Here is an 11,241-nt window from a genome sequence, read left to right as displayed (position 1 = left end):
ACTATACGAAGGTAGCGCACGAGCATGCACGTACAAAACAGGGGTGCCCAAACCGTTCCATGCCAAGGGCCCCCAAATAGACACCCTATTGAAAAGTTGTTTTTCTATTTATCAAAATAGCCGATCGACCCATCTTGTCCGTGTCTTGACCGTGTTTAATGGCCGCTCCAATGCATTTCCAACGGAGCAGCCATTAAACATAGACAAGACAGACACAAGACAGGTGTTTGTGTGAATGCAGCCACATATAACTTATTTTATTGTATGACAATGCCCCAAACAGGGATTCCAGGTGGAAAGTAGTTAAACAAGGCACAATAACCATAGAATTGAAAATAATTCACACACGCTCACTCACATGCACGTGCACATCGTACATATACAATACACAATGGGGTGCAAACAAGCACATACTTTTAGAGAGGTGATAAGAGAACAATGTCAGAAGTGTGGAGACACTGTACTCAAAACAGAACTCTCTCTCTTACACACACACACACACACACACACACACACACACACACACACAGACACAGACACACACCAACTGTCTGGGACTTGTGTTGTCTGATATCCGACCTCATGCCAACATTGGTATGCGAACCAAAGATTTTATTTTCTTGAGAATTTTCAGACAGCCTTGCCTTGAGCAACAGCGTCTGTTGACAATAATCCCTCGTATTCCACACATTACTGCAGTATGCAGACATTCTGAGACCTTCAGGACGCTGCAACCTGCTGACATTCAACCTTCGGAGGCTCCTCGTGTGCCTAATCTGCCTGTACGGTCTAAAGCAGTGGCTCTGCCTGTACGGTCTAAAGCAGTGGCTCTGCCTGTACGGTCTAAAGCAGTGGCTCTGCCTGTACGGTCTAAAGCAGTGGCTCTGCCTGTACGGTCTAAAGCAGTGGCTCTGCCTGTACGGTCTAAAGCAGTGGCTCTGCCTGTACGGTCTAAAGCAGTGGCTCTGCCTGTACCGTCTAAAGCAGTGGCTCTGCCTGTACGGTCTAAAGCAGTGGCTCTGCCTGTACGGTCTAAAGCAGTGGCTCTGCCTGTAGGGTCTAAAGCAGTGGCTCTGCCTGTAGGGTCTAAAGCAGTGGCTCTGCCTGTACGGTCTAAAGCAGTGGCTCTGTCTGTACGGTCTAAAGCAGTGGCTCTGCCTGTACGGTCTAAAGCAGTGGCTCTGCCTGTAGGGTCTAAAGCAGTGGCTCTGCCTGTACGGTCTAAAGCAGTGGCTCTGCCTGTACGGTCTAAAGCAGTGGCTCTGCCTGTGCGGTCTAAAGCAGTGGCTCTGCCTGTGCGGTCTAAAGCAGTGGCTCTGTCTGTACGGTCTAAAGCAGTGGCTCTGCCTGTGGGGTCTAAAGCAGTGGCTCTGCCTGTGCGGTCTAAAGCAGTGGCTCTGCCTGTACGGTCTAAAGCAGTGGCTCTGCCTGTACGGTCTAAAGCAGTGGCTCTGCCTGTACGGTCTAAAGCAGTGGCTCCCAAAACTATTGTTTTAGCTTGAGATCCAACAGAGACATGTGATGTCTTCCCTCTATACTCTATACTAGATCTGCTGCTGTCACCATTTCTTAAACGTTCAAATGTATGGATTTTCTTAGATTTCTTTTGTATTTATCCATGACATTTTGAATTTTGAATTTTGAATTGAACATTGAATTTGTTTAATTCATGGCAAATTTAATGTTTTGAAATGACAGTAATTTAAAAACTAAATGCAGAGAAAGTAAAAGGATATATACTTGTGACCCGTAAAGGCAGGTAGGTCCACAGGTAGGTCCACAGATAAATGATAGCTTGGAACCAAATGGGGTCCATTTGGTTCCATTTGTACACTCTCAGAGTTAAATTAACATTGATTTTACTATATCAATTGGGGTCCTAGAGAGTCGGTAGACTAATGCATGTCAAACTGGGGGGTCCTTGATTAACGGGTTGAGAATCACTGCTAGAGCCATAATAATCTTCTCTTATGGATTGGGGGTCCATGGCATATCTTTTCAAATGGGGGTCCATGGGCTAATTAGTGTCAATGTGGGGGTCCTTGACATGAAAAGGTTTGGGAATCACTGGCGTAACCTACATACTGGTGCTTATGGGTTGATATTAACATTCAAGGCGGGTGCTTATTAATTTCGAAAGCGTTCGCAACCCACCCATATGACCACTTAACACGGCAGGTGTGTTAAAGGGACACTTCACCCTTTTTGCAAAGAAATATATGTTAATGACGTTTAGAAGCTTTAGATCACTTTCCTGGGGGTATTTATGTGTGTAATATGTGGTTTTAGTTATTTTAGATTGTAGCAGTGAGCCTGTTGTCTCTGATGTCATGGACACTGGTCTCACTACCTTCCTGGACTACAATTCCCATAATTCTTTGGTGCACTGCTCCTCCTTGCGGATAGGGGGAGAGCTGTCTTACTGAGACAACATGTAGTCCAGGAAGGAAGTGAGCCCAGTGTCCATGACATCAGAGACAACAGGCTCACTGCTACAATCTAAAATATCTAAAACCACATATTACATACATAAAGCCACCCAGGAAAGTGTTCTAAAGCTTCTAAACGTCATTAACATATATTTCTTTGCAAAAAGGGTGAAGTGTCCCTTTAATTGGTCAGTTGGGTGGGCCCTGTGCATTTTCAGAACGTGTTTATTTGAATGATCAATCAATCGATTTTCTTCTGGCTTGGATCAATGGAACTAACAAGGTAAACATTATGTTCCCACTGATATGAAAACTACCATGACATTCTTCTTTTACATGAAGGTATTTTTCATATGAATGTAAAAATAAATCATATATTTTTTGGGGTGGCCCACTCGCAATAATATAGGCTACTCATGGCCCACACGTTGGGACGCATTGGGAAGCAGAGAGAACATTGGGAAGCAGAGAGAACATTGGGAAGCAGAGAGAGCATTGGGAAGCAGAGAGAACATTGGGAAGCAGAGAGAACATTGGGAAGCAGAGAGATCATTGGGAAGCAGAGAGATCATTGGGAAGCAGAGAGAACATTGGGAAGCAGAGAGAACATTGGGAAGCAGAGAGAACATTGGGAAGCAGAGAGATCATTGGGAAGCAGAGAGAACATTGGGAAGCAGAGAGAACATTGGAAGCAGAGAGATCATTGGGAAGCAGAGAGAACATTGGGAAGCAGAGAGAACATTGGGAAGCTGAGAATCAGGTGCGAGTGGAGGAACATGAGGTATGGGAATCATGATTCATCATTATGGGAATCATGATTCATCAATATTCATAGCTTGTTGTTGGTGTAACCACGTATTATGTTATCGTTTGGGTTCGGGGTAGGGGAGGGGATGATACACTATATCACTGTATCTTTTTATTTTTTGGCACGTTTGACTGCCAAGGTTTCAGCCTCCAGGAAGAAACCCTAAATACAAAGGGAAGACATCATTGCACATAACAACCACACCAAGGGTGGATGAAGTACTGTGTGTATACTACTGTATGTGGATTATGTATTCTGTATGTGCGGAACACCTTGAAAACGAGTTGGTTCATCTCAAGGGGTAATTCCAAATAAAGAATTTCAACACTGTCACATCATAAAAACATGTAAAAACAGGAAAAAAATCACAGCTCTCCATCTTAAAAAAATCTTGATTTTAATCTATTGTTATAATTATGTCCATTAGGTCCACAGATACACTCTAGAAATGTGATTGGTATTTTTCATTTCATGACACCTTAAAGGTCTGGTGACTGGTGAATTGTTTTTGCTCAATTGCACCCCAAAAACATGATCTTTGAACATTCAGTAGATGTTATGTGGTCTGGGGATTTCTGAATAATTAGGCTCAAACAAGTGCTCTGATTTGCCTGTAGACTGTGATGTAACATGCCATAAAACAATTTGCCAGCAGATGTCACTGTTGAGGGATTTTGCCTGTTTTCATTGCAGCTCGAAAGGCTTTAGAACACACAGAAGAAAGACCCAGATCACAGAAAATCCACTGAATGTTCAAAGTTCATGTTGTTTGGGTGTAATTGAGGTCATAAAAAAAAAAAAAAAAAGAATGTCATGAAATATCAACAGGAATCTCAGCGCAGTCGGATACGGATGCATGTGTGTGTTTACAGGCCAGATGGCAGAGTGTGTTTGGTCAAATGGGATTAGAGATTAGGATTAAGTGGATTTAAAATTACCTAGACGCACAGTCACTCGATGACATACTACACTATTGCCGGAATGGCAGGGATAGGCTTATGCCGGGAAGTCCACACACACACACACACACACACACACACACACACACACACACACACACACACACACACACACACACACACACACACACACACACACACACACACACACACACACACACACACACACACACACACACACACACACACACACACACACACACACACACACACACACACACACACACACACACACACACACACACACACGAGCATCCCGGCTGCCCGGTACAACAGGCATCCCTCGAAAACTCATCATCATCATTTCATAACAAGCACTGGTGGGCAAGTCCCTCTGTGTAAAGGGTCAGTGGGCAAAAACAAAATCCATGGAAAACTGGACAGCGAGACAGACACAGACTATAGGGCTATAGGCTATACAATGTGTTACATAAGGCAGCCTGTAGCCTACCCCTGATGGGCCTCGCGCATGGGACAGAATGTGCTCCCACACTGCTCTGTGAATACAAACTGCTACCAGGGTTGAAGTCACTACAGGCCAGCACGGAGACAGAAATACAGCAGTGGTTCTCCACTTATTTCATTTCCAAAGGATGCCCGTAACTCTGAGTCACAGCCATTTGGAACACTTACAGGTTTCGTGTCACTCGTTCACCGACACAGATATTGATAAAAACGGACACTTTGCGCACACAAACAAATCACAGCTCTCCCCCAAGCACTCTCGGACCAGAAGTGGTCATTGAATGTACTTGCTCAACAAAAGCAGCCAGGAGGAATGCTTGACTTTTAGCACAGTGGAGAGTTGTGTGTGTCTCGGTGTGTTTGACACCGATCTCGTGGATCTCCTATTTCAAAGCTGGCTCCTTTGGATGTGGCGCTCCAAATTGCTGACTTGCCGAGGCTAATGAGTTCACCGAGTGAGTCTGTGTGGATGATCTACCATACCACACACACACGCTGCTTCATCACTAATTAGCCTTGTGACCGTGTAGGCTGACCTCTATACTTGTCTAGTGTGTGTGTGTGTGTGTGTGTGTCTGTGGTGTGTGTGGGGAGGGGGGGGGTGCAGAAACTGTCACTGAATTGCACAAGTTTGCCTCTTTTATACATGGTGTGTGATTCAACAGTGCTTGGAGGTGCCAATCTCAAGCTCGAGCACTTTTGTTAAGTACGCTTTAGATAAGCGCACGCACGCATACATACACACACACACACAGCTTCTGAGAATTATGTTACCCAACACTTCGCATCAGCTGAGAGGGTTCACCGCCAGAGGGGAGTGGATTCAGTGACCTTTCATGGCCACTTCCTCCGTGATGTAACGCTCTCCTGTGGGTTTTTATTTGGCTTCTGTGAAGGTTCACAGACAGTCATGCACTTTCATAGGAGTCGTCGTAGAGCACTGGTTCCCAAACAGTGGGTCGGGACCCAGTTGTGGGTCGCAGACACATTGCTATGGGTCCCCTTTAGTTTTTGTTTCCTACATTTGGTTTTGAATTATCATCATTTCAAAACATTTAAAAATTAAACTATACCGAAAAAGTTAAACTTCTCATGAATTAATAACAGAATCCAAAGATTATTTTCAGTAATGTCACGAAGAAATTAAAGACTGAAGAATCGAAGAAAATCCATAAATTAGAACAAATATTTAAGAAGTAGTGAACATAGCCGATCTACAAGCTCACAACCTGTCACTTCGCGCCACGTTGTGAGCTTGTAGATCTGCTATTTTCACTAGTTTGGGTACCAGGGCGATCTAATTTCTCTTTTGGGCCACGGTGCTGAAAAGGGTTTGGGAACCGCTGTCCTAGACTAGAGGACAGAGGAAAGCAAAATACGACCAATGCGGGGCAAAGGTCATGAACCGGCCTGGCGTAAAGGAATCAACTATGAGTAACAGGATATGCAATGAGAAGAAAGATATTCTGAACAAAAGGGAGGATTTAGACAAGAGAACACACGTCGGTTACCAGCATGACCTTTGCTATCAATGTCTCTCTCATTCTGTACGATAGGCCACCTGCTAAAGCAAGCTTGAGGCCTGACCTAGATTGGCTTGGGCAAATGTAGGACACAGACACACACACACACACACACACAGACACATCCAGCTATTATATAGTTTGGTATATATTTAGCTGTGTAGTCGGAGCCTGAGAACTAATTTGCGCGAAGAATGAAGTACAATTGTTAAGAAGAGAGAGATTGGAAGACTGGAAAAGAGAGACGGAGTCGGTTAGGCTTTTGGGTGTGTGTGTGTGTGTGTGTGCGCGTGTGTGTGGAGGAACAGAACAAAAGAGAATTAAGAGGAAAGGGGAGGGGGCGAAAGAGGAGAACGGCAGGCAGGTGAAGAGAGGGAGAGAGCGCGCCAAAGTGCACCTTGGAGCGGGGCCAGATATTGTGTAAGCAATTTTACAGACTTTAGAGCAGGGCAGGACAGAGAGGCAAAACAGACAAACCGTGGCTGAAAAGGGGAAAGACAGACATGTGCAACTGGATAAACAGAGACTTGCAGTCCGTGTGGTGAGATCATGCTTCAGACAGAGCTGGCAGTTTTTCCCCCTTATCAGAGCAGTTTCAAGATCTAGGCCAGCCAGCGCACGCGCACGCGCTGGCCTGTGTGTGTGTGTGTGTGTGTGTGCACGCACGCGCTGGCCTGTGTGTGTGTGTGTGTGTGCACGCGCTGGCACACACACACACACACACACACACACACACACACACACACACACACACACACACACACACACACACACACAAACCAAGGGCCAAGTCATTTTAAAACCGTAGGTTATTAAAAATACATCATTTTTATTATGGAACTCATGTGTGTGTGGGCGGTGCTGGCGGCAAGAAGCAAGCACACACCCACGCTTCATAAACGCATCGGCAGAGAAGAGGTCACAGATGTAACCAGCAAGAAGGTGCTCAAAAGATTGGCAGCAAAACAAAAGCCGATTGTCTTATTTAAGGCTCGTTAAGAATACCGCCTTTGATCTGACGGTTTGGTGAAGTTCACATTGTGCGTTCGAGACTTATGGCACCTCATAATCCTTCCAAAATCTTCCGTCCAATTTATGTTTTAGTGTCTGACTGTCCATAATGCATAAAAACTGTTCCAAGTTATTAGCTCCAATCCAAAAGAACGTGATTACAGATGAACAAAAACCTGTACGGAAGTATGGAAAACAATATATACATTGGGGACGTTATATGCATGATGCTGTTGTCAAATATAGAAAAATGGCCCATTTTGACAAGTCTAGCTCAACACAAACAAAACAGAAAAGAGTTGGGCCTGGATTATCAGAATGAGCATTACAACACTCTTGGTTGTAAGAACACAGGATGAGCAAATATAAGACATAGACCTGCATTGCTTCCGCAAGGATCGTGAATCTTATTATAACGGTTTGGGCATCCAGTCCCCACTGTTTAAAAATGGGGAAGAAAAAAAGCTTCCGATCTGCCATCGGTCTGTGCCCATTGTGAAATGATAGGCCGAGTCAAGAGGAAGGCCGACAGGCGATGCACGATGGGAAGAGCTTCCGCTGAGCGAACTTCACCCAAGTGAACAGCAAGTGACAGCTTACTTATAGGAAAACCTCCATTAGCTCATTATTGAGCGTGGGTATAGTCGCACATCTCTACGGTGTCTCAAAGTGCCACTGGTGTGTCCCTCTCTGTGGGCCCCGTGTTTTGCGAGGTCTCCCTGGAGGCCTCGCAGGCGTCTGGGGCTAGATGCGTGGAAGTGGTCTGAGTGTGGCTCTCTACGGTGGTGGTGGTGTGTGAGGATGAGGTACCCTGGGAGTGGTCAGAGGCTGCGTCGGACCTCCTTCTCTTCTTCACGTGGTGGTGGTGCTTCTTGGACTTTAGGTGGGCTGCGTGGAAACACATGGAATAAAGCTAAATAAAACCTTCACGAGTTTATTAATGTTTAGGTATTATCATTCTTTGTTGTTGTTGCAGTCAGTTGAAGCAATCACAGGTTTGATGATTTAAACCTTTGCTTTTAATCACTTTTCTGAGACCATTCATGTCTATGGAAGATGCTTCAAAAAACATGAATTCTATTGCTAGTTTGATCAGTTCAAATACTCTTAATAATGGATCCAGAAGCTCACAACACGTCGCGGCTATTTCCGGTGAGCGACGTGGTTCCAGAAGACATGCTGAGAGACTGAGTCTCGGGGTGTGCTCAACGTTATGTTCCGAGCCGTTTCCCTTCTGCAGAACACGTTGTTAATATGTGAACACACTCTCACCTGTCCACTCCGTGTCACCGATGATGACCTTGTCACAGAGCTCACAGGTGTGGCGGCTTCGCTTGTTGCTCTGCTGTGCCCCCTCCACTCTGACCGGCTCAACACCTGGCAGCTCCCCCTGATTGATTGATGGATAGATAGATTGATTGATTGTATTTATAACTCTGAAACATAACATCTGACCCACCATAATCAAGAGGATGAAAAAAAAGGGAAAAAGCTTACAACTAGTTTCCATTGTGGTTCTTTATCCCATGATTAAAACCGGGAAAGGCATCATTGATTTTAGCGTTGGCCTATTCACAGCGAGTCACTTTTGTGCTGTGCTGCGAGCTTGTATATCTGCCATTTCTTAACATTTTGGGAAAAATCGTGAAATTGAGAAGAACTACTGACTTAGGGCCTCAGGTCTTAACGGGTCCGTATGAGGCGTGTATGATGACATGCACCGTTGGGTGCATGAGACACAGAGTTCATGATGTGAGCAAGTCTCTGAGTGAGTGAGTGAGTGAGTGAGTGAGTGAGTGAGTGTGTGTGTGTGTGTGTGTGTGTACACATCAGACACAACCACAATATACCTAGCCTGGCTAATAAGATGCGACAAAAATAAACGTTTGTCCTGTGGGCACCTACGTGCATTATTATGTTGAAGTTGCACCAAATATTGAAAGTTTCTGGAGACTTTTACCAAGCAACCCAAAGTCAATCTGATTACTGGACCATTATTGATCTCTGCTTAACTCAAATAGAAAAGCCAAGTGGTCGCAGGAGGTGAAGACACAAGGTTGAAAGAAAACAAAAATGAGGGGGAAAGGGAAGTAAAGAAAGAAGGAAGCAAGCAAAAGAGGAACAAAAGCCAGAGGGAGGAGAGGAATGCAATGGAAGAGGAGGAACGAAGAAGGGGTGGACGCTTCTCCTTTCGTAACAACAGGAGGAAGAGAGCAGTGGTTCCCAAACATTTTTATCTCATGGGCCAAAAGTGAAATTAGACATTTTCCTGGGAGGCAAATAGCAGATCTGCAAGCAAACAATGCGCCGCTTTGCGCCGCATTGCAAGATTGCAGATCAGCTATTTTAACTGGTTCTTAATAAAATGTCTAACATTTTCTAATTTATGGAATTTCTTACAATTTCTTTCCTGAAATGTCTTGCTTTTCACTATTTTTCAAGTGAAAAGTGCCGTGCTACGCGCTTGTAGATCTGCTATTTTTCCCAACAGCTAAAGTTTAAAATAATGGTTGACGTGGTTCAAAGCTAAAGGTGACACAGATGCGTTCCTGGTTGTAATGCTTTAAGCCAGGGGCTGCTTGAGGTCGGTCGGTCGCAGCCGCCCCACCTTTCTCAGACAGTCCAGTATCTGCAGTGCGGGGGCCAGCGCCGTCTCCTCCCACCGCAACACATCCGTCACATCCAGACCGTACACCGCAGGAACGTTGTCTCCTGGACCTACAGTACACACACACACACACACACACACACACACACACACACACACACACACACACACACACACACACACACACACACACACACACACACACACACGTGCAGGGGTAAGAGGCCATGCAGCTTTAGTGCGAGTCAGACTTGAATGCATTGTAATCTAAGGGGCTTATACTTAATGCCGTCACACACAGACACTTCGGTGGAAAGCAAAGTCTTCTGATATGAACACTCTGCAGTGACAGTATGGAATGTCAATTGGGATGGTGAGGCGGAATGGACTCCTGGTGTGAATGACTGTACTGAGAGAGAGAGAAAGAGAGAGAGAGCTAGGGTGAAAGACAGAGAGAGAGAGGGGTGGCTCTGCGTCGGAGAGAGAAGCCGCACCCCGGGGCTGTGTCGACCTGCTGACTCACACTCGCTCGATAATGTCTCTTTCTCCCCTCTCCTCCTTCCTCCCACTCTCTCCCTGTCCGTCTTTCCTTTTGCATGCTTTCCCTCTCTCTCTCATTCCCTCCCTCCCTCTCTTTCCATCAGCTTTCACTCGCTCTCTCTCTCTCATTCTGCTCTCTTCCACCCTCTCTCACACACACATTCTCTCTCTCTCCCTCCCCCACGTTACTCTTTCACTACAGTCAGCAGTCCGCCAAACCAAGCCTCAGCACTAAACAGCAGCAGAGGTCCCTGCCTGCCCCGTCTATCCGTCTGTCAAACGTCTGACTATCTGTCTCACACTGCCTATCAATTATAGCTGTCGGTAGGGGCTGTCGCGATTATATATTTAAGTTGACGATTAATTGTCACACAAGGATTGAATTGAATTGTGTTAAAAAGCACATTTAAAACAATCGAAGTGCTGTACAGGGCGAGAAGAAAAACAACACAAACATTCGATTCTTTTTGCTTTTTCTTTTTTCTACCATTATTGATAGGTGAAAGTATACTGACAGGAAATGGGGAGAGAGGGGGGGGGGGGGGGTAGACATGCGGCAAAGGCCATCGGGATCGGGAGTCGAACCGTCCGGGCAAAAAGTGTGTTTTAAGAAGTGATTTAAAAGACACATCAACAGAGTTGGCACTTTTTAATATAAAAGGGCATGCTTAGGAGCAGCAGCAGCAAAGGCGTGGTCACCCCTACTCTGGGGCAACAGCATTTCACATTGAAACGTTACAACGTCACAAAGGGCAGATAATGACAAATAACTCAAATATACAAACTAAGAAATCACTGACAGATTTAATTATTTTTTATCATTATATATAGTATATGATATGATTATATTTAATCAATATAATAATCAATGTAATCAATGTAAAACATAGCTACAAGC

General features: G+C 45.0%; 1 protein-coding gene across 1 annotated transcript in view; it reads right to left on the bottom strand.

The window, feature by feature from the left end:
• Positions 1–7,005: 7,005 nt before the first annotated feature.
• The window catches only part of LOC310865073 (tRNA dimethylallyltransferase-like), a gene marked incomplete at its 5' end in the record, with an annotated part of 48,375 nt that continues 44,139 nt past the window's right edge, over positions 7,006–11,241 (bottom strand). Inside the window, 3 exons of the mRNA XM_083774054.1 lie at positions 7,006–8,083; positions 8,468–8,585; positions 9,804–9,913. Of these exons, the coding sequence (XP_083630180.1) occupies positions 7,860–8,083; positions 8,468–8,585; positions 9,804–9,913 (452 nt within the window). The 3' untranslated portion in view covers positions 7,006–7,859. The remainder of the gene's footprint in view (positions 8,084–8,467; positions 8,586–9,803; positions 9,914–11,241) is intronic.

This window comes from Protomyctophum parallelum, assembly GCF_964188405.1.
Source record: "Protomyctophum parallelum genome assembly, chromosome: 1".
Taxonomy (NCBI): domain Eukaryota; kingdom Metazoa; phylum Chordata; class Actinopteri; order Myctophiformes; family Myctophidae; genus Protomyctophum; species Protomyctophum parallelum.
The sequence above is the reverse complement of the archived record's forward strand: the minus strand, read 5'-3'. Positions and strand labels throughout refer to the sequence as shown.